This window comes from Phacochoerus africanus, chromosome 2 (genome assembly GCF_016906955.1).
Source record: "Phacochoerus africanus isolate WHEZ1 chromosome 2, ROS_Pafr_v1, whole genome shotgun sequence".
Taxonomy (NCBI): Eukaryota; Metazoa; Chordata; class Mammalia; order Artiodactyla; family Suidae; genus Phacochoerus; species Phacochoerus africanus.
Genome location: NC_062545.1, coordinates 115,423,436 through 115,448,049, shown reverse-complemented (window position 1 = coordinate 115,448,049; position 24,614 = coordinate 115,423,436). Strand labels below are relative to the sequence as shown.

The 24,614-nt window shown below is 36.1% G+C and overlaps 1 protein-coding gene across 1 annotated transcript in view; it reads right to left on the bottom strand.

The window, feature by feature from the left end:
* Positions 1-263: 263 nt before the first annotated feature.
* Positions 264-24,614, bottom strand: part of ADAM10 (ADAM metallopeptidase domain 10) — a 120,950-nt gene continuing 96,599 nt past the window's right edge. The window contains exons 11-16 of the mRNA XM_047766251.1: positions 19,288-19,438; positions 18,287-18,470; positions 17,296-17,404; positions 16,595-16,815; positions 4,891-5,017; positions 264-2,532 (exon numbers count right to left, since the gene is read on the bottom strand). Of these exons, the coding sequence (XP_047622207.1) occupies positions 2,438-2,532; positions 4,891-5,017; positions 16,595-16,815; positions 17,296-17,404; positions 18,287-18,470; positions 19,288-19,438 (887 nt within the window). The 3' untranslated portion in view covers positions 264-2,437. The remainder of the gene's footprint in view (positions 2,533-4,890; positions 5,018-16,594; positions 16,816-17,295; positions 17,405-18,286; positions 18,471-19,287; positions 19,439-24,614) is intronic.

Here is a 24,614-nt window from a genome sequence, read left to right as displayed (position 1 = left end):
AACACTTTGAACACCGATTAGAAATAATGTAACACAACTGAGATTAAATATTTTTTGAATGTTCACTGCATGTAGATACAGAGATATCTAAACATAAATGCTTATAGGAACTCCTAACTAGGAATAAAGATATCTGTACTTGCATGGGAAGAGACAATCCTCTTTCTGCTTTACAATCTCTTTCATTTAATAGGGAAAATCTACTTTGCGGGAAGCTTCTTTTTGACAGTTCTCCGAGTTCAAAGAGTAGGAAACCTTCAAGCTGATTTCATCAAGTCTATTTATTAATGCATTTCAAGTTTCAAAAAACCTTACATCTTTGCACAATACTTTATTTTTTGCCATTTTTAGTAAAAATTTCCAAAGTGAACAAAAAGATACTGTATAAAACACAGTGGACATTAAACTGACAGTAGTATTAGATCTCATTTGTCTTGATCCTTTTGTTTTACCACATCTTGATTTGCAGTGGAAAGAGTTCAGTGCACATATCTCTTTTCAGAAAACATTTAACTTAGACTCAAAATAAAATAGGGCAGTGTGTACCTGCCAAAACCCTACCACAGGATAACATTACAAGCAAAAAATGTACATGTTCCAAAGTCTACCACACTCAAGAAGTTACTAAGAACTCTTGCAGAATAAAACTCACCATTTTAGAAATGCAAACCCACTTCCAACCTTTGCACAGTCCAAAAACAAAGGCATTTTAATGATTTAAAAGCAATTACATACATATCTACCTACTTGTTTGTTTAGAATTATTTATAGTCTATCTGGGGTTTCATGTACAAAATTTGTCTCTAAATCATGTACAAAAAGCTGTATTTTGAAAAAAGTCACCACGTACTGTACAAGTTTACAAGGAAGAGATCCCATTATTTTCTCTAGCATTTTTGGCCTTGCTGGCTTGCGTCACATTATGAGAATGATTGTGTAAACCTTATACTCTTAAGAAAATAAGGAAAAAAAAAAAAAAAAAGCCGAACACAAATCTTTTCAACTTTCCCTAAATTTGCCTCCTATATGAAGCCAGGAAAATCATAGCTGTTTACTTCTAATTTAAGTGATGTCATTGGAAAACATAAGCAATAAATATGTCACAAGCTTAAAATCTTTTGTAATGCCTCCTTCCATTCCTGCATAGCAATAAGCCTATTAATATATTAAATGCTTCTTCTTTTTTCTTTAAAAAGCCAATTATTTACAACTGTTTAAAAAATAATTTGGAATGGGACATTGTGCTGTTTCACCTTCACTGTTGTTAAAATATTTTAGGGAAAAAAATGTCGGAAGGCCTATCTACAATTATAACTACTAGGTAAGCAAATCACTCTTCTTTAGTGGTTACCAATGATTAGTGATGATATGCTGAAAAAATTGTTCAAATATTTTGATAAAATAGAGACACAGCTTTTCTTTTCCGTATCAGACAAAACCAAAGACATAATTAGCATACTTTAGATATATGGAAACACAAATAAGAGGCTGCATATAAAAAGAATCATTTCAAAGACATATTTCCTACCAAAGCATGAACAAAATTTCACCTATCAATTCTAAAATGGAATTGGATTAGAAAGTTTAAAATAAGTAAGCAGAAATCAGACATTTACATAAAGAACTAAATCTGAAGTAGTAGTATGCTGCATATGTCCAGTTTGCACAAAACACTTAACCAAGTTCTTCAGCGGAGTCACTCCTGTGCTCTTAGCAGCCATTTGATAAAACAAAATGAATATCAGATCCGACTCCATCATAAGGAAAAGGTAAACTGCTTCTTGCTTCAAAACTGCCTGGGTAAAGCATTACAGAATCCTGGACCACTGAATACCACCATTCTCTGTTATCCTGAGTATGTCAATTAAACAGTAATTTTTCATTAAGAGCGGAAAATTTTTATAATACAAAGAAACATCCATATTGCAATTTGTTTACAATTGCACACAGAAGTACAGTGTACGTAAGAAATACAGGTCTGCATATAACAAGGTATGTACATTGGCAAGTGATGTCTCCAATGTTGAGGTGGTCGAGCCTCCTAGCCTTGATTGGCAGTTGAAAAAAATATATATATTTTTCAATTTGTGATAAAAGTCTATCGAGAGCCAAGTTTGCCTGCAAGTGAAGAAAATGCAGCAACGAAGAACAGGGAACACGGGGCACATAATAATATTCTAAGACTTTGTGCCATTAGGTTAAAAATATCCGTCCATAAGAAAATTGGGTTCTTTTTTCACATCCCACCCCCAAATTGGAATTTTCAGGCTTTAAAATTTAAGTAATTCCACCTGATCTGAGGACATGATCTCTTGCCATTTGTTTCTTCAACTGTTGTTTGTGAGGGTTTAGTTTGGGGATGATGATTTAATAGGTTTCTCTTTGGAGTGAAGTTTTCCCATTGTAGGCACTAGGAAGAACCAAGGCAAAAGCTGAGTTAACGTCTCATGTGTCCCATTTGATAACTTTCCCGGGGCCTCTGGCGCTGGGGTGGCTGAATGGTCTGGGGGGGTCTCCTCCTCTTTAAAGTGCCTAGGAATCACAAAAAAAACAAAGGAGGTTTACCACAAGCTTTTTCACTTTTTTTAAGTTTTTTTTTTTATTACAGTTGATTTACAATGTTCTGTTGAGCTTTTTCATCTTTAAAAACAAAGCTGCCATTTCGATTTTAAAAAAGGTTCTAGATCACCATTGTTAAAAACAATGAGTAAATTTATTTTCTATTATCTGGAAGCCCTAATGACAAAAGTAAAAAAGAGATAAAATAATTTTTTTTTTTGTCTTTTTGCCATTTCTAGGGCCGCTCCCTCGGCATATGGAGGTTCCCAGGCTAGGGGTCGAATTGGAGCTGGAGCCACCGGCCTATGCCAGAGCCACAGCAACACGGGATCCGAGCCACGTCTGCAACCTACACCACAGCTCATGGCAACGCCTGGTGGTTAACCTACTGAGCAAGGGCAGGGATCAAACCCGCAACCTCATGGTTCCTAGTCGGATTCCTTAACCACTGAGCCACGACAGGAACTCCAAGTAAAATAATTTTAATAATATATTTTATTTCATTAAACCCAATATCGCCAAAACATTATCATTTTAAGATATAATTAATATAAAGACTTATTAATGAAATATTTCATTTTTTAATACTAAGTCTTTAATACTAAGTCTTCAGAGTCTATTATATTTACAACCACACCTCAATTGAGATTAGCCACATCTGAAGTGCTTAACAGCTACAACTATTAGATTAATATGGATTCTGAGGACAGAATCCATGAGGAAGAAATTGCTGGCTATCTTTGAGCAAATGACTTAACCTCTCTGAAACTCAGAAGACTAGTCTATAAAACAGGGCTAATAACTAACTCATATAGTCTGTTGTGAGGATTATACGATAATTCATATAAAAGGGTTAAACACTATTTGTGAAGGTTCAATAAACAACAATTAAGAATTTCTTGATATTTAAAGGTGGAATATGCTTAAAATGAAATTAAGTGAAAGTACTGTTTCATTGAATGAGACCATAACTGGTAATGTATCTAAAAAGTATCACATTGCCCTTGGAAATCCCTAAGAAACTGACAGAAGTTCCAGAGTGCTAATAAGGTAAATTTACAAAAAGCAATGACATCAAAATCAAACTTTCATTGATTCTCATTAAGATACTGTCCCAGCATGATTACTGGGCTCTCTTGCCTCAAGGTAAGTAAGTGCAGGGGAACAACTGAGGAAAAATGGAGAAAATTAAAAGAAATCCCTAGTTTTAAACAACTTCATATAGGGTACTGGTTTGGGTCTGAGGCAAGCGGCTTCAGTGTGAGCTATGTGGGGGGCAAGAGAGGGAACTACTGCCATACAGCATGGTTCTCCCAAGCCAGGGCCTTGGGACAGTGCCTGCCCCCTACATGCAGTGAACAGAGTGCTGGTGTCCTGAGGGCAGCAACACATACCTTGGAGGGGGAGGGAGAAATAAGTGGGGCCTAAATATCTGGAGCAGTCTTTTCTTTCCCTTCTCCAAATCCCTGGGGCTCATCTAAAGACAGTCTCCTCCCAGCCCTGTCTCTCTGAGAGGTAAGGGTGGAGACCAAACCTTAGGAGTATTTTTCAGAGATGGAGAATAACTATGGGTATTTGGTGACTGATGCCTCTACCCCTTAAGACTCCCCCATAGACTGGGGTCTCTATTTCTCAGTAAGTATCATCCCAAGGAAAAATGAACTTATGTTCCAGACAGAATTTCAAGAGTGTGAATTTTAACAACAATAACTAAAGTATAGTTATTAGAATACAAACCCAATCATTTAAAAGTAGCTTATCATCATAAAAACAAAAAGGGAAGATTCTTGGGGTTTTCTTGTTTGTTTGTTTGTTTGTTTTTTAAGGAGGGAATAGCACTAAATTGGCAGCCATTAGCTAGATTGGGTTGATTAAAAATATCCACACTTAAAAGTCAACTATATAGGAGTTCCCATCGTGGCGCAGTGGTTAACGAATCCGATAGGAACCACGAGGTTGCGGGTTCAGTCCCTGCCCTTGCTCAGTGGGTTAACGATCCGGTGTTGCCGTGAGCTGTGGTGTAGGTTGCAGATGTGGCTCGGATCCCGAGTTGCTGTGGCTCTGGAGTAGGCCGGTGGCTACAGCTCCAATTCAACCCCTAGCCTGGGAACCTCCACATGCTGTGGGAGCAGCCCCAAAGAAGTAGCAAAAAGACAAAAAAAAAAAAAAGTCAACTCAATAATTCATCCAGTAAACCTACTCTCAAGGAGAAAGTACTATAAATTAGTTAGTAAAGAAGGTATTATAAATTAGTTACTAAATAAATAATTCAGTTCTACTTGCTGAATGGTATGAGTTATGAAAATACATACCTTGCTTCAATTGTCTTACCTGGAAGAGGTTTGGGAGGAGGCAACTTTGGATTACTACTTGGAGTGTGAACACTGCATATCTTGATAAAACCAGCCATTAACATGATCAGGGCAATTCCCATAAGTAATACTGCCCACCAATAAGCCTAAAAATAAACAAATTTTTTTCACTGAAAAAACTATAGACTATTTTAGAATGTTCTACATTACATAAAATATATAACAGATTATATATATTATATTTTATTTTATTTTGCTTTTTAGGGCTGCACTCAAGGCATAGCATACCCCCCAAGGCTAGGGGTCTAATTGGAACTACAGCTGCCAGCCTACACCACAGCCACAGCAACACCAGATCCAAGACAAGTCTGTGACCTATGCCACAGTTCATGGCAATGCCAGATCCTTAAACCCACTGAGCGAGGCCAGGGATCGAACCCTCAACGCAATGATTCCTAGTCGGATTCGCTTCCACTGTGCCACGATGGGAACTCCTCCATTTTAATTTTAAAGAACATTTATTTTTTATTGGTTGGGAATTGTATAGATATCATACAAAAGCACATATATATACTAATTTCTTTAAATATAAAAAAGTACAAAGGAGAAAACAAAAATCACCCATGATTTCACCTCCTAGAAGAACGCAATCTTATTTCCATTATTCTCTATATAACTATGTCCTTCATATACACAAAAACACACAGGCAAAAGTGGGGTTATCCTGCATATAATTTATATTGTATTTTCCCATGTTATTAAATATCTTCTGATTTAAATACTTCCTTCTTTTCCCTGTTACTCTTATAGACTTTGCTTTTTATATTCTCTGGTGATTTAGACGGTATATAACTTGCTTTAAATTCTAGTACTAGAGTTTCAAAATAAACCTATATTTTTTTTTCTAATTATCAAAGTTAAGACTGAAAGCCTATATTTTTTGAGGTCCATCTTCCCTATTTCTCTCTCCTTTTCATAAGTTGAGACCCAGGCTAGTGTTATTAATTTATTTTTATACAGTATATCTTAGTTTTCATTATATATATACACACACACACACAAAATATCTATTATATATTCATTTATTTAAAGGTTAACTGTCTTCTTTAACATGAAAAGAAGAATAAACACATTCCAGAAGCAAGCAAGTTTACCCAAGAAATACTAAAAATTTTACTTCCAACTTAAATCATATTGAACAAATCAGCCAAACAAAAAATTTCAAAAATTATTGGCATAACCTTATTTATAGAAAAAATACTATTGCAATTCTTAATAAATTATAAGTCTATTTTGCAACTCAAAATATTCAAATTTTGAGAGCATTTCCTAGTAAACATTATACAAAATAGTAACAACTAGAAAACTACAAACCTTCATATTGGCTTACACAGATTGTTATAATATAGTTATATTACATATATACATAAATGTGTGTGTGTATATATATATGTATATAGTTACATATGTAACATATGTATATTTATATTGCTAATTATTGCCAGTAAAATTCCTATTTAAGAGTTTCTCTGACCTGGGGCCTTAAAAAAAGAGGCTACTACTTCTACACTATTTTCTTTATCTAGTAGTGACAAAATAATGAAAGAAACAAGCTAAAATAAAAATAAATTTTGTGGCAAAATAGCACAAATCACTTTTTCCATGTGTGCATAAAGCCTCTCAACATGCACATACATGAAAATTTGTTTAATTTTAAAGAATTCCAAACTTACAGAAAAAGTGCAAATATAGTTAAGTACAAAGAAGTTGTTAAAATCTGTAGCCATCTGAAAGTGAGTTCTTACTATGATGTCCTGTGACACTTGAACATTTCAGAAAATAGTTTCTACAACTTAAGGGTGTTTTCCTAGATAATCACAACACAATCATCAAAATCAGGAAGTTGGCATCTATACATTTAATCCTCAGACCTCCTCATTCAAGTTTTGACATTTGTTCCAATATCATCGAATTCAGAAATCTGTGTTGCATTTAGCAGCTGTGTGTTTCTTTAGTCTCCTGCAATCTGGAAAAGTTCCATAGTCTTTCCTTAGCTTACATAACCTTGACATTTTCAAAGATTACAGGTCAGTTATTTTGCACTGGAATGTCCCTTAATTTGGGTTTCTCAGATGTTCCTTTATTATTATATTTAAGTCCTACATCTTTGGTAAGAATTATCTCAGAAGTGATGTTCCCACCAGGTGACACATGATTTTGAGCTCATTACTGAGAATGTTAGCTTGATCACCTGATCAAGGTTTATCTGCTAAACTTAACCAAAAAGATACTCCTCTTTTTTTGTAGTTAATGATTATTTTGTAGGGACATAATTTAGAACTATGTAAATATCCTATTCTTCGTCAAATTTTCAATTCTCTCATTTATTCCCTCATGGTTTCCTATTCTCCACAATGAGCTATAATCCATTACTATCATTACTGTGTCTCTTGGGCACGTCCCCACCATTCTTTGAGCAATTAGCTGGCATAAGGAGTTACAGATTCACCTTGTTCTTTCCCTGCCCCAGCCATTCCTCCAAGGAGCCATGGTTCCTTTTAGAACTGTCCCTCTTAGGCAGACATCCTCCTTACCATACTCATACTCTGACATCCCAAGCCAGTCACCCCACCGCAGGGTACACAGGCACCTGCCCCGTGCCAGGATGGCTCCCCTTACCAGGCACAGGTGCCTTGCCTTGCTTGGGCTCACCTAACAGCTTTAGGAGAGAAATGCTAATGGAGAGAGGTTAAGGGGTAATGCAACTTAGCCCTACTACTGAAAAATTAGCTTCTACTTTTCAGAAGGCACTTCCTGTATCCTACTAAGATTACCAGATAGTCTTCTAAAATTTTCTTGTTTCCACAGAATATAATCTTCAGAGCACTGCTGCTCCCTGTGAGTCTTCAGGATGCTACTTCCTTTCCCTTGTTATATAAATTTTCCATAGGCTCCTGTTGTTTTTTTCTGTTCTATTCACCCTCAAATAATGGAACTACCATTTTTCAAAAGGCAGGGTATAAGTCCTGCCCTCAGTCTGTCAATTCAAGAGCTATCTGACTGCTCTTTTCATTTCTGCCTACTGTCACATGCAGAACTAGATGCACAGCTTTTGTCCTGTTGCAAACATCCAGAACCTTTTAAATATCACATTTAATGAAATAAGGCCTTCTTCTACCTTTCTTGTCTGGATCTCTGACACTCTGACCTTGTAAAAGACATTAAGAACCAAAATCACCAGCTTGTACAGCTATAAGTACTCTTCCTGCTCCATATCAGTGACTCTCAACCTTGTCTACACATTAGCACCACCTAGAAACCTTTCAAACTCAGATACCCAGATTAAATCCCAGACTCCAATAGCATGGGGGTAGTAGGGTCCTGACATCAGCAATTTTGTTAAAGCTGCCTACATGATTCCATTATGCAGCTGAGAGTGACAACTGCTGGTCTCTACTGATAGTCAGCATATCTTTTCGTTTTTGCTTTTTAGGGCCACACTTGTTCCCAGGCTAGGGGTCCAATCGGAGCTATAGCTGCCAGCCCACACCACAGCTACAGCAATATCAGATCCAAGCCACATCTGCAACCTACACCACAGTTCATGGCAACGCCAGATCCTTAACCCATTGAGTGAGCCCAGGGATCAGACCTTCACCTTATGGCTCCTAGTCAGATTTGTTTCCGCTAAGCCAGGACGGAACTCCAGCAAATCTTTTCTATAAAGGGCCAAATAATAAATATTTTAGCCTTTGTGGGCCATGTGTTCCCAACCAAAACTATTAATTTCCACCACTGTAGTACAAAAGCAGCCATAGATAAAACACAAACAGGTGAGCGTGGCTGTGTTCCAGTAACACATTATTTACAAAAACAGGGAGCAGAAGGGATCTGACACATGGGCCACACACAGTATGTCAACCCCTATTTTATACTCACACATAACACATGTATGGGAGACTATACCCAGAGACACCATTCAACACTAGCTCTTCAGTTCTTTGTCCTCCCCCTGCTGAAGAGCCTGGGGGTGGGGTGGGGAGCATTAACATCTGGTTGCAGAAAGAGAGAGTCCTACGACTGGAAGAGCTGCTCAAATGATCAACACTTACATGGTGAAGGAATTATCCCATCTCTGAGTACATTTGAGAATTATTTAGTATGCTTATTAAACTCAGATGGTCAGGCCAAACCCTAGAAATGACAACTCAGTGTTCTGGTGGAGGGCACAGGCTTGTGCATTTTAAACTAGCATGCCCACGACAGGATACAGATAAATGCTTCTTACTCAGGGGAGACATGCTGGCACTGTGGTACAGGACCATTCCGAGCAATGCAGGAAGCTTAGCACACATGGCCCTCATCCCTCAAATTCCAAGAGGCCCCTTTGGTTATTCTGACAATACTGTATATCTCCAAATACCCTCTGGAAAGGCAGTATCACCTCTAATGTGATCCAGTCCATAAGAATAAAAGGTCAAGGGTCTTCCTATTACCTTCAGGCTGATGGCTAGTTTTGTTACAGGAGACGCAACTCTTCCTGGTGCTCCCTATATTCTCTAACACATTCAATTCCTTCCAGTCTTCTCTACTGAAAACTGTCTTCCACATGGTCATCAGTATTACAGCTAATTAAAATATGGGACATCACCCCTCTACGTAAAACCCTTCTTCAAACACTTCCCACCAAAGATCTCCAAGATAAATCATTAAGTGGGAGAAAAAAAAAAATTGAGCTCACAACGAATTGCAGCATAGTATAAATATGATTCCACTTGTTTTTGAAAAGTTTTTCTTGTGAAAATTAGACAGTTTCTGAAGAACATCTAAGAAACTCATCCTGAGAAGATTGGGCTCTAGGGTAAAAAGAAGGCTCACTTTTCCATGTATTATTTTGTCAATTAAAAAAAAAAGGATACTAATACTTTTCAAAAGGAAAAAAGTGGAAAAACATTTTATTTAAAATAATTCACCATTCTGTGACTTTTTCAGGTGCTGCCGCTTCATAAAACATCCATCTGTACCCTCTATTTCTACTAGTCCTTAAGAACTTTGCTTTGGCATCACCTCTTTAAAGATGTCTTCCCCAAATGGGTTCTCCTACTTCCTGTGCAAACACCATGCAGAACTAAAAATATGTTTCTTTGTTCTTACTTTCTCTATCCCAAACTGGACAGTGAGGTTTTTTAATTTATATGCTGCAAACAGAGTACCGAACCTACAAAAAGCACCTAGTGGACTAGTTATTACATGAATCATTACTCCAAATACTGATCTTTCAGAACACTTCTATCAGCTCATTTAATATGCCTAGATTCCCCACGGGTACAAATAATGAAAAAGGCTCATAGACAGAGGACATTAAAAAAATCGTGGTTTTGATACCTCTTCTAATACCAGTTTTCAGCACCTACATAGTCTTCAGTAGAGATATAAATAGGATGGCTACACGAGAAGCCGACTCAAGAGAGGAAGCCTGGATTTAACGGTAGTTCTAACTTTATAGAAAACAAAGATCAAAAGGACCAAGTTTCACTTGAGATCAAGAAACATTAATGAAAATTATAGGAATTCCCATTGTGGCTCAGTGGTTAATGAATTCGACTAGGAACCATGAGGTTGTGGGTTCGATCCCTGGCCTTGCTCAGTGGGTTAAGGATCCGGCGTTGCCGTGAGCTGTGGTGTAGGTTGTAGAGGTGGCTCGGATCCCGCATTGCTGTGGCATAGGCTGTTGGCTACAGCTCTGATTAGACCCCTAGCCTGGGAACCTCCATATGCCACGGGAGTGGTCCAAGAAATGGCAAAAAAAAAAAAAAAAAAGAGAGAGAGAGATATTAATGAAAATTATAAATGCTTGAGAATTTCCAGTCTCATTTAGCAGTGATTGGTCCTCCTCCAAAATCTTCCAGTAACTATATGCCTCAAAAGCCCAAAGTTTGAGATGTTTTAGTGACAATGGGAATAGTGTTTCAAGAGTTTTGTGTCTGGGAAAACAGAATATCACAGAGGATAGAAGACAGCAAGAGAAAACTAAATAAAACAATAGTGCATTTGAGAGTATTACTAAATACAGTCACCTCTGGAAGAGAGAATTTTTTAAATTCTCTCTTAAAAAGAGAATTATCAGAGTGTTAGGTGCTAAAATCAAACATTCTTTTATTTATAGGTACTATAAAGTCTGGGAAAGAACACCAACCATGCTACAAGCAAAATACATGTTTCAACTCAAAAAAGAGATCACAATTTGTCCACTTGTTAGAGTCTGAAATAGACTCTCAACAAACATTTAATGAGTGTACATTATGAGCCAAGCTCTTGTCTTTCAGATACAAGGATATTAAGTGAAATTTAAGAGACCAAAAAAAAAAAGACATTCAAAAGTTTAAATAACAGCTTAGAAGTTAACAAGTTCTAAATCAAATCTGAGAAAATAATTCTACATGAAAAACAGATGATGTTCATTCAATACATCCACTTACATGGCCAAAAGAACAAAAAGTAGAAAAAAATGAATAAACAAAATTAAACGTCAAAATTTACCACTGTAATTTATTATGTTCTAATGATAATAATTTTTAATTTAAAAATCTAAATAAACAGAAGTTCCTATTGTGGCTCAGTGGGTTATGAACCAGACAAGCATCCATGAGGATAGAGGTCTGATTCCTGGCCTCACTCAGTGGGTTAAGGATCCGGCACTACCGTGAGTGTGGTATAGGTCGCAGACTCAGCTTGGATCCGGTGTTGCTGTAGCTATGGTGTAGACCAGCAGCTGCAGCTCCGATTTGACCCCTAGCCTGGGAACCTACATATGCCACAGGAGTGGCCCTTAAAAAAAAAAAACAACTAAATAAACAAAAAGGACCTATAAGATAACAAGGTGATTAAACAGGTTTCATCCAAAACAGTGAGGTGAAAGGGGCACTCAAGCCTCTTCAGAACTAAGATAACCTTTATTGATTTTAAAGATCTCCAGAAAAAGTCAATTCTTTCAGCAAATGTTCCAGTGTTCACAACTCTCACTCTCAGCAAATGTACTCTAAACTTCCTCTGGGTCTCACGACCATGTGGGCCCAAAGTTCCTTGCATTATACTGCAAGGGCAGAAAGCTTCCCTCCTCTCCATCAGAAGACACCACTCTCGGGACTTTGACTGAATGTTCTTCTATCCTTCAACACTCCATGTTCCAGCCCTCACACCAATCTGCCAAACACAAAGCAATCTTGCTACTTTAAACTCAGCCTGGGCAAACAGGATGAAATACCACTGAGAGATATCTGAAAACATTATCACTTCAAAGTTAGGATAATATCTGGTTTTTTTTTTCTTTTCCATATAAATTATGATGTTTAAGAAATCTGCTTCACTCATCTGGCAAAGGCATACTGACTCCTTACCATATGCTAAGCCCTGTGACAATACTGCACCTTTGTTGTTAAGGTTTTGTCAGTGACATCTATGTCATCTATTCTACTAGGCAACAAGAGACTCTAGAGTTCCACAACCACCTTCCATTTTCAAGACAGCAGGATGACAAAGTGGAATATTTCTGTTAACAAGTCTTAAAAAAGTCATTACATTGCAGAGAGTGTAAAAATGGTTCCTAAACTTTAGCATGCACCGTCACCTACTGACCGGGTGGGTCCTGGTGGAACCTGATCATCTGCATTTTTATCAAGTGCCCAGGTGATGCTGATGCTGCTGGTCAGGGGATTACACTTTGAGATTCACTGCTCTAGAAGAGGAGTTGGCAAACATTTCCTACAAAAAGCCAGATAAATGTTTTAGGCTTTGTGGGCAACTACATACAGTCTGCTGCAACTACTCAAAGTGCAAAAGCAGCCACAGACAATATGAAACTGAACAGGTGTGGCCATGTTGCGATAAATCATTATTTATTATGGGCAATGAAATCTGAATTTCATATAACTTTCAAAAATATTATTTCTTATAACGACTTAGAAATATGAAATCATTCTTAGCTTGTGAACCATACAAAAATAGGCAGTGGGCTGGATTTGGCTTGTGGGCCATAGTTTGCCAATCCCTGTTCTACAAGAATGGTTGGTTTTCAATCCCAGCTGCTCATTAGGATTGAGAGTTGGGAGCTCTGAAATGACCCAAACACTTATATCTCATCTCAAGAGATTCTGATTTAATTGGCCTAAGCCTTTAGGTGATTCTCATGTACAACATGACTAAGTTAAGGTTCGAAAACAAAGTTTAAAAGATTTTTTTTTATCACAGGACTTCTCACAATATTATCACAAATCTCCAAGAAGGGACTATAGTATACAACATTTTCCAGATTCATCTGACCAACAAACCCATGGATCCAGGGTTCTGTGAAACACTTAGAAAACACTGCTCTAAATCTTTTATAAAGGAAAGTATTTATGAAAAGATTAATACTTAATACTTAAGTATTAATAGTCAATTAATTGTTGATATGTAATCAATTCTTAATTAAATACCAGATACTTAATACTTTGGCTCATAAAATTACACCAAAAGAGAGAATAAATTAATTCAAAAATGAGAAACACAGTTGATTCCTTTCAAAATAATAATAAAAAGACAAACTCCTAAAAGATCTGAACAAATTGAAAAGAAAAAGCCGGAAACTAATGGGCAATTATTTTAAAGTATGGGAAGAATACAAATTTGAAAAAAAAATCACAGTCAAAGATGGTTTTCTAGGAGTTCTCATCATGGCACAATGGAAACGAATCTGATTAGTACCCATAAGGATGCAGTTTGATCCCAGGCCTCGCTCAGTGTGGGGGGAATCTGGCATTGCCATGAGCTGTGGTGTAGGTAGCAGATGAGGCTACCGGAGCAAACTAATAAGCTACATTACTAACTAGAAGGACATTTTCCTTATACATGATGAAAGACCAAAGCACAGCTATTAATGCAACAAACTTAACTTTGCTAGGCAAGTGAACTCTGCAAGTAACACAAATGAGACAAATATCTTATAAGGAAGTGATTGTTGATTATCTTAACCGTTTGACCTGATTAATGCCCACAAGTGCAGCAAGAGCCTAGTGGTACTTTTCAGGCAGTATAGACCATGCTATTCGAAAGGGTGGCCTGTGAATGCCCACAGTGACATAAAATAACAACATTCTACAACCACTTAAAGCAAACCTGCATAAACGTAAAAGTGCCCGATTAATCAGTTCCAGAGCACAAGAAAAGACCTCACATTCCTAAATACATTGTAAGAAGCATTTCACAAAATACCAAAATCTAAAATATGAACAAAAGGTTTTAAAAATACTTTAACTAAAAACATCCTTTTGATTAATTTTTTATAAAAGAGGAATATTAGGTAAAAGAGAAGAAAAGAATTAAAAAAATAAAAAGAGGAATAAATAAGGTTTTGAAATTCTAAATAAAATGAGTTTTAGACAATGACTTATTGCCTAAAAACCCTAAGTATCTGGCAACATAAACTCAGCAGAATATAACTCTGAGATTCTCATTATCAGATTTTTCCTTTGCACACACTGTCCTGTATAAGTAGACAGGTATACCAGATCTCAGCTTTTTCTTATTAGAGATAATCAGAAAAAAAGAAAAGGAGTGCTGGATCTGAGCTGAAAAAGGGGAAGTAAGAGGACCAAGAAATGTAAACTACTTGAAATCACAGAACTATCAAATGTCAGAAGGATGATCTGAACCCTTGTATAACTCTAAGCCTATATACTCTTTCCACTTTACCACAGTGCCAGAAGGCACCTTTAGTTTAACAGATATTTTCTGAATACATTAGATACCAGGCACTGGAGTATAAAAATTAGTAACAGGAGTTCCCGTCGTGGCGCAGTGGTTAACGAATCCGACTAGGAACCATGGGGTTGAGGGTTCGGTCCCTGCCCTTGCTCAGTGGGTTAACGATCCGCCGTTGCCGTGAGCTGTGGTGTAGGTTGCAGACGCAGCTCGGATCCTGCGTTGCTGTGGCTCTGGCGTAGGCCAGTGGCTACAGCTCCGATTCAACCCCTAGCCTGGGAACCTCCATATGCCGCAGGAGCGGCCCAAAGAAATAGCAAAAAGACAAAAAAAAAATTAGTAACACACCACATTTTAAGGCGATCTAATCAACTGCCAAATAAATCGGTTTTAAAACCCAGGTCTCCTAAATCCAGCTTCAACAACCCTCCCACCACACAGTCATTACATATCTAAAAATCACATGTTCTAACATGCAAAGTATTAGTCTTCCTATGTATAATAAATGTCTTTTTTTTTCCCTCTGGCCACACCCGTGGCACGTAAAAGTTCCCAGATCAGGGATCAAACCTGTGCCACAGTTGCCACCTGTGCCATAGCTGTGGCAATGCCAAGTTCTTAATCTGCTGCACCTCACAGGAACTTCTAAACAGCCTTTTTTTTTTTTTTTTGGCCATGCCCACAACATGCAGAAGTTTCCTAGACAGGGATTAAACCCAAACAAAAGTAGGGACCCAAGCTGTGCCACAAGAGAACTCCTAAACATCATTTTAATGCTAGAGATAATTTCAAAAGTTTTATTGTAAATTTTTACTACAATAGTACCAAAACAGGGCTGACAACCCAAACAGATGGCTACTTTTATGTGTGTTTTAAAGACGCCCTCAGTCCTGAACATACACCAAAAAAAGGAAAAAATAGTTTGGAAAGGGGGAGGGGGAGGACCTGAATTCTAAGTCAATTTTCAAAGCAAACTCATTCAGTTCAGGCACAGTACATTCTCAAATACATCACTTGCATGTTTACTACTGATATTTTAATGTAAACACTTAGAAACAAATATTCAAGCGACTTAAGATGGTCATTCTCAGCAATCTTATTTAAAAAATTTCAGGTAATTCAATATTTGTACAACTAAGAAAAATGTGGGCTTTCAAATAATATAGTTCATTTGATTTATGTGGAATGAACATCCATATCATTAATAAATCTGCCTAAAGGTTCTGTATCTGACCCTACTCTGTTCAATATTTTCTATCACAGACAAGACAAAAATCCAGAAATTACATTGAAACATCAAAAAAAACTTCAAAAAATCACCAATTCCACTTTCATTTTTCCTATTCAGCAAGGTAGAATCCACATCTGGCTATCTGTCATATTGAGACAAGGGAGAAGTATGAAAAGCATGCAGGGGTTTCCAAAAGAACTTCAAGAAACAGTTCTATGACAATGCTCTAATCACAAGAACCAAAGGAGGAAGTAACCAATTCAGACATGAACCAGGGAGCAAAGAAAAGAAGGAATGACTCCCATCATTTACCAACCAAAAATACACATGTGGAGATTCGTATCACTTTAGAAGAAAGTATTACCCAGGGACATTTGAACTTTAAAAGTTACTCTTCAGATGAAGTACAGTTGACTCGAGCAATGTAGAGAGTTTATCTGCATATACCTCACAGTTGGCCCACCGTAACCATAGTTGTCTATGTCCACAGCTCTGTCTGCATCTGCAGAGTCAACCAACTACAGACTGGGTACTACTGAAGTGTGTACTATTCAAAAGTATATACTCATAAGTATATAAGCATACATATACTGACCCATGTAGTTCAAACTCACGTTGTTCAAGGGTCAATTATAATTCCAGCATAAATAGGAAAGAAGTGATTGTCTCATAACATTGTGACCTATGACCAAGTAAAATTACGATAAAATCATTTTAAGATAAGGTTTCTTTATAAATAAAGACTATTACTTACCACGATCCATTCAGCTATGTTTTCATAGAGCTCTGGACTGAAAATTGCTTTTTTAAGCCTAGCTAGAGGACCATCAGCATCTACTAATCTGCACCGCATGAAAACATCACAGTAGCCTCTGAAATCATTGCATGGGGATCCAGGTTGCAGGGTGATGGTTCGACCAAGGAAGTGCTTCTTCCACTTCTCAGACCCTGTACTGGCACAAGTTAATGGCTCCACTGGAAAAGAAACGCCACAGAGAAGATATGATCATTTTGAAGATCAGATTTCTATTAAGCTAGTTGGGGAGAGAGGGACGAAAAGAAAAAACTGCCTAAAATCATCACCATGACATATTACACAGACTTTTATTAGTTAGGCTGGATAACACCACTGGTAATTCACCTTAAATATTATAATATAAACAAATAACCAGCAACTCTCAACTCAGTCCCTACAGTGGCTTTAAAACCTTCTAACAGTGTTTATAGTAATTACTGCCATGATGCAGGCAGGTTTTGTCTAGTTTATCATTTTAAAAACACTATAAGCACCATAATACTAGAAATACAATGCTATGCTACATTTAAAAATTTCTCAAGAGGATCAGTTTAGTTTGAAATTTGTCCCAACTATTTTTCAAAGTTTAACACTTAAAATTTAAGAGAAAATTAGGTTCTTAAAACAGATGTTATACTCTTGTATTTTAAAAGCCTTACTCTTCTTCATACAGCAGACATGGCATAATTCCTTATCATCTTTGCCATCAGAACTGGCACAGGTACACTCCTCCAAGCCATATTTCTCACAGATAGAACCTGCACATTGCTGGGGGGGAAAAAGACCAATTATTTAATCCCTATATGGTCAAACCTCTTGTTCACAGTAATAAGACAGATATAAGCCTCCAAAGCTAAAAATAACTAAGCAGAAATACAAGCGGTGGGTGGTGAGAGGGGGAAAGCATAGATGAGCATAAGAAATGGACTGACCTTATAAACACATTTGAAGAAGAGTAAGTGCAAATATCAGATCTTTAAAGAAATAGTAACTTAAAATTCTAAACAAAAACATTAAAATTCTAAACAAAATAAAAACAAAGAAAGAGATTAGATGAGCATCAACTTTTTGTTGGTTATTATGGCTCCTTTATAAGAAGAGAAAAATAAAATTTTCCTCATATAGAGAAAAGTGATTATTTAGCCAAGAAATCTCTAAAGACTTCAAATCATAGGAAATGACCAAGAATTCTTCTACTTAGGCTATTCAAACATTGATTTATAAAACTTAAAACAGTACATGTCTAGTTACATAATTATTTTTCTCTAGAAATATATCAAACACATGCAGCAGAAAGACAAAAGACAAGTCAATAACTAATCAAATGCCACCAGGCACTTCTGCCACATAATACATTCACAGCTTTGTGGGGAAGTAGATAGGGATGTTGAGACTGAAGCTGAGATTAATTACTTTAACTGTGCAGCTTTAGGTGTCAACAAACAATTAGTCTAAAGGCAGGTTTCAGAGTTCACTGGTGGCTCAGCAGGTAAAGGATCCGGTGTTGTCACTGCTGTGGCTGGGGTTCAATCCCTGACCTAGGAATTTCTGCATGCCACTAGGGTGGCCAAAAAAAAAAAAAAAAAAGTAATTTCTATGAAACTGAATAAAACCCAAAAAAACAAGAACACATATAAATCAAATGCTTACCCCATTAATGCATACTTGCGTATGCCTATTACAGTCTGTAAAGTTTGGTTTAGGATCAGATGCTGGGCAGAGAGCTGTGATGCCATTACATATTCCTTCTTTTGCACAGTCTGAATCATCCCGACACTTCTCAGTTTTGGATTTGAATTTACACTGTGCTGTGCAACAGGGACCTTGACTTGGACTAGAAGGAACATGGAAGTAAAAGTAAAGAAAGTTACTAGAATTTCCTTTTCTTAAACACAGACACAGTCTTAATTTTTAAATCACACATTTCATCTTTTAAATGGTAAGTATGTTACTGTTGTAGAACTTCAAAAATTAAAATAAGATGCTACTAAATTTCAATATTCTAATAAGTACAGAAAAAGTAAGTATCCTGTTTTTATAATGAAGGCATACTATATTCATAATTCTTATTCTATTTCCCTTTAGTGGAAGGCTATAATGGAAAATGGATTAAATATTAGGCAAGACAGCATTGTTTTTCATAAATATACATTACTCGTTTTATCATTTTTTTCTCACATTCATGCACTAAAATCAAACTAGAATACAAGAATAACCATTTTAAAAGTATTGCACAAACAATATTCTAGCGCTTATACCTATCACTACCAAAATAATTTGACAAGTGAAATATCTATATGACACTAAGTTATAAGAGAGTATGGAATCCACATTATCTAAATATTTAAAATTAAGATTCTAAATATGGATGAAAGCCACATTTTTTAAGCTAGGAACTAAATAATACGTAATTTTATTCAGCATCCTTTGCATGTCCTTTTTTAACAACCACTCACACAAATTTCAATTTCAATTAGTTCAATCTGCCAACAAAGTTGCATTAAAACATGCTACTCCAGAAAAACAAAACAACAACAAACAAAAACAAAGTTCCAAAACCATATGCATCTCTTAATCTCAGTTTTAAAATATCATAACTGCCTTCAGGTGACTTCATAGGAACATTAACATTACTGGGTTTAGCAAGATACCTGCACTCCTTTTCAGGTTTCAGCCTGCATTTTTTCCCCTCTGGCTGGTTTGCATCATAGCAGCACTCATCTTTACACTGGTCACTATAGCCACAATCACATTGTTCACCTTGCTCTACCATTCCATTTCCACAGATAGGCTGGCCAGATTCTGAAGAAAATAAAACAAAGTATGCATTGTATGGAACATTAGTTTTACTTAAAACCAAAACTCTTTAAAGACTCATAACAAAAGGAGAAAGGAAAACTTTGAAGAAAAAGGTAATTAAAACAAATTAGGAATCTGGAAATGAAGAGATCTCATATTAACAGTACTTCCGTCACCAACTAGCAATGCAGCCTTAGGCAAGTCACTTCACTTTTTGGGGCCGCAGTTTTTTTTATCTGTACAGTGAGGGAGTTTGACCTAATGGTTCCTTCTGAGATCCCTTCCAAAAGTGGTAGCATTCTACTTAGGCTATGGACACTGAGCTTTATTGAACAATGACTGTACTATGTATAGTACGTGAGTACAAAGTAAGTCAGTGCTTCATCAACCAGTAAAAAAAATTAAACCTTTTCTGTTAGAAAATTTCGAACCTACATAGAAGTAGTAAAAGATAAGTACAATGAATTTCTATGTACCAATCACTTAGCTTAAACAACTATCAACAATACGCCGTAAACAACTCCATCTAACATATTCATCTGTTCTTAAAATATTCCAGAATGAATCTAACAGATAAGATTTTTCTTTTTTAAGTCTAGCCATAATATCATTATCACACATAAAAAAGTAACAGTACACTTAATAGCATCTAATAGCCAATTCATGTTTAATTTTTCTCAACTACCTCTTTACAATTGGTTTATGTGTACCAAGTTCCAAGCAAGCTTCCCGCAACCCCTCACCCCATGATTGCTTCTGGTTGACAGGTATCTTAAGTCTTTTAATATAGAATAGATTATGCCCTCTCTTTTTATTTTTACACTATTTGTTAAAGAAATTGCTTATTTTGTTCTATGGAGTTTCCCACATTCTACTTGGTTAACTGTCTCCTAGTCAGTAAGTAATTTTTTTTTAATGTACATTAGTTTTGATCCTCAGCTAGACCAAGCTCCTTAAGATAAGCTAACTTATACCTTCTGTATTTCTAGAGTCTAACAATATTGGCTTAAATCTTGGTTCATTAGGGTTAGACTATCTGGTCTAAACACAGTGAATAATTCCAGAAAGCTTTAAGCCTTATTTATTCATTTTTTGCTTGCTTGCTCTTTAGGGCTATACCCACAGCACATGAAAGTTCCCAGGCTAGGGGTCAAATCAGAGCAGTAGCTGCCAGCTTACGCCACAGCCACAGCAACGCAGGATTCAAGCCACGTATGCGACCTACACCACAGCTCACGGCAACACCAGATCCTTAACCCACTGAGCGAGGCTAGGGATCAGACCCGTGTCCTCATGGTACTAGTCAGGTCTGTTACTAATGAGCCACAATGGAAACTCCAAGGTTCTTTTTTAAAGTTCTTTGATTTGACTCACAGACTTTGAAAAACTTATGGTTTCCAAAGGAAACAGGTTGGGAGGGTAGGGGAAAGCGCTGGGGGTTTGGGATGGAAAGGCTATAAAATTAGGTTGTGATGATCATTATATAACTATAAATGTAATAAATTCATTTTGTAAGATAAATAAATAAATAAATAAACTCTCCAAAAAAAAAAATTCTTTTAGTCAGTGAAGTTTAAAATTAGAACGGAAGGAGTTCCCGTCGTGGCGCAGTGGTTAACAAATCAGACTAGGAACCATGAGGTTGCATTTTCGATCCCTGCCCTTGCTCAGTGGGTTAACGATCCGGCGTTGCCGTGAGCTGTGGTGTAAGTCGCAGACGCGGCTCGGATCCTGCGTTGCTGTGGCTCTGGCGTAGGCCATCAGCTACAGCTCTGATTTGACCCCTAGCCCGGGAACCTCCATATGCCGTGGGAAGCGGCCCTAGAAAGGCAAAAAGACCAAAAATAATAATAATAATAATAATAATAATAAAGTTGGAACTGGAGATCACAATATTATAAATCAACAATACTTCAATAAAACTTTTAAAAAAGAAAAAAATGGAATGCTATTCTTAGAACATAAAATCACAAAACATTAGCATCTGCAGAGAAATGAAAAGAATCAAATGTTTCATTTTAGAGAAAAGAAAACTAACTTTCAGAAAGTTTGTGACTTGATGGAAACCAGAGGCCCCAGTATGGACAAAATACCAACTCAACCTAGTTCTCCTAGACCTAAAATCTGATGCTCTTTACTTTCTACTACACCCAAATCAATGTGGAAAATAGCTGTATCCCAAACTGAGAACTGAGAACTGAGTGAATAGAAGGGAACATACCTCAGGTGCAGGATCCCCAAACAAGGCACACCTGAAGCAAAAATGTTCTAGAAAGACTAGCTTTTTATTCAGAGTTCATTCTTATCCTTAACCACATCAAATATTAAAGGAAATTTTAGAGGTAACTGAAGCTTCATACCTCACTTTCACTTTATACCATCTCTTTTGTTCTCTAAAACTGCACATATATACTAATAATAATTATTCTAAAGTCTATTAATAATCATTTTATATGACATAATTTAAGAGATGGAAAAATGATAAAAGAAAACCATTCATGAAATATTTACTACTTAATTTTTATTTCATATAAAAATACTACTTCAAGTCAGCTATCAACTAATAGCTTAAACACAAGGAAGAGGTGCTGTATAAATGCAAAAATTATAATAGGTACATATTTCACTAATTTAAGAAACTGCCGCAGGTGTGGCCCTAAAAAACAAAACAAAACAAAACAAAAAAAAAGAAAGAAAAAAAAAATGTCCTTCCTATAATGGCTAAAATCAATATGTTCATTTTTAAAATCATTTTCAACCAGAAAGTTCACTGTGAAAACTGTTTACTGATAATAAAATAACAAAAGTAATATGATCAATGTAATTTTAATCTGCCTTTATAAAAGAAAAAGAAGGCTTTAAAAGAAAAAGTCAATCAATAAAAGTAAAAATTGTTAATTTGAACCTCATCAAAATTTACTTTTTCTCTGGAACAGACTGAAGAGGATTAAAGAACTCTAAAAACTCAACAGAAAAAATAAAATTTAAAAAAACCTCAGTGGGCAAGAAACATGGACATTTCCCCAAGGAAGACATACAGAGGGCAAAAAAGCATATGAAAAGATACTCAACATCACTGGTCATCAGAAAAATACAAATTAAAACCACAATGAGATATTACTATACACCTATCACAATGGATAAAAAAATTAAAATACCAAAAGCTGACAAGGATACAAAGAAATTAGATCACTCATACACTGCTGCTGAGAATACAAGATAGTATAGCCTGGAATTCCCATCGTGGCTCAGTGGAAACAAATATGACTAGCACCCATGAAGACACAAGTTCGATCCCTGGCCTCACTCAGTGGATTATGGATCCAGTGTTGCCGCGAGCTGTGGTGTAGGTCACAGAGGCAGTTTGGATCCCTTGTTGCTATGGCTGTGGTGTAGGCCAGCAGCTGTAGCTCTGATTCGACCCCTAGCCTGGGAACCTCCATATGCCTCCAGTGCAGCCCTAAAAAGACAAAAAAATTAAAAAAATAAAATAAAATAGTACAGCCAATCTGGTAAACAGTTTGGCAGTTTCATATAAATAAAAACAATTACTATATCGATCCATCAGTTGGATTTGGAGGCATCTATCCCATAGAAATGAAAACATATTCACATGAAAAGTCTATGTGCTAATATTTAAAATAGCCAAAACTGAAAATAGCCTAGATATCCTTTAATAGATGAATGGTTAAACAAACTGTGGTACATGCATATTACATGCAATAAAAAGAAACAAATTAGTGACACAGGTAAGAATTTGGATTATTTACCAAGGAATCATACTCAGTGAAAAAACCAATCTCAAAGGTTACATATTGTATGATTCCATTTATATAACACTTTTGAAGTGACAAGATTTTATAAATAAAGAATGGTGTAGTTGGGCAGATGAAGTGACAACAGGAAGAAGGTGGCTAAGGATATAAAAGGACAACACCGAAAGTTACTTGTAGTGATGGAACTGTTCCTTACCATGACTTTGGTAATGGATAAACCTACACATGATAAAACTGTATACAACTAAACATACACACAGACAAGAGAACAAAAAAAACTGGGAAGTCTGAATAAGATCTGTGGACTATATCAATGTCAATATACTCACTGTAATATTTTACTAGTTTCATAAGATGTTACCACTGGGGGGAACTGAGTGAAGGGTACATGGAATGTCTATTATTTATTACAATTGCATGTGACTAAGTTACCCTTATATAAACTTCAATTTAAAACAAAAGGCCATGGTGTTATATCAATTATACTTCAAAAAAAGTGCAACTAAAAAAATAAAAGGCCATGTTTATCTGGAAAACCTTCCTCAATTCTCTCTCTCTGTCAAATATTTAACTTACCTTTAGTTAAATTTTAAGTTACTTAAGAGTGCTGCCCTCAAGTAACGAAATTTTGTGAAACAGGACACCAAAAAAATAAACAAAAAACCCACAATAAAGGCAGAATATTTAGAACATAGTAAATGCCCCAAGAGAGACATAACAGATAAATGGATAAACAAAATGTGGTATATCCAAATAATGGAATATTATGCAGCCATAAAAACAATGACATTCTGATACATACTACAACTTATATGAACCTTGGAAATATTATACTAAGTGACATAAACCAGATACAAAAGGAGAAATACTGTACAATTTCACTTATGAGGTACCTAGAATTCACAAAATAGATTAGAGCTTACCAGGGGCTAGGGAGAGAGGGTAATAGGAGTTATTGCTTAATCGTTAAAGAATTTCTATTTGGAGTGATTGTACAAGTTTGAAAATGGAAAGCCATGATGGTTGCACAACACTGTAAATGTACTTAATGCCACTGCACTGTATATTTTAAATTAGTTTGAATATAAATTTTTAAGTCCTATACATTTTACCATAGTAAGAAAAAAAAATTCATAGCAACTTTATTCATGTTAACCAAAACCTAAAAAGCCCAGGTGTTCATCAATAAGAGAGTGGATGAGCAAACTGTGATATAGTCATACAACGAATGCACTTCTAATTAACAACAAAAAAAAGGTATAAAATACTAATAATGAAACTCAAAACACTACTGAGTGAAACCAGCTTTCCACAAAAGGGTACAGACTATATAATTCCATTTACATGAACTAAAACAAGCAAAATTTATCTATGAAGAAATAAATCAGAATGGTGGTTTCCTT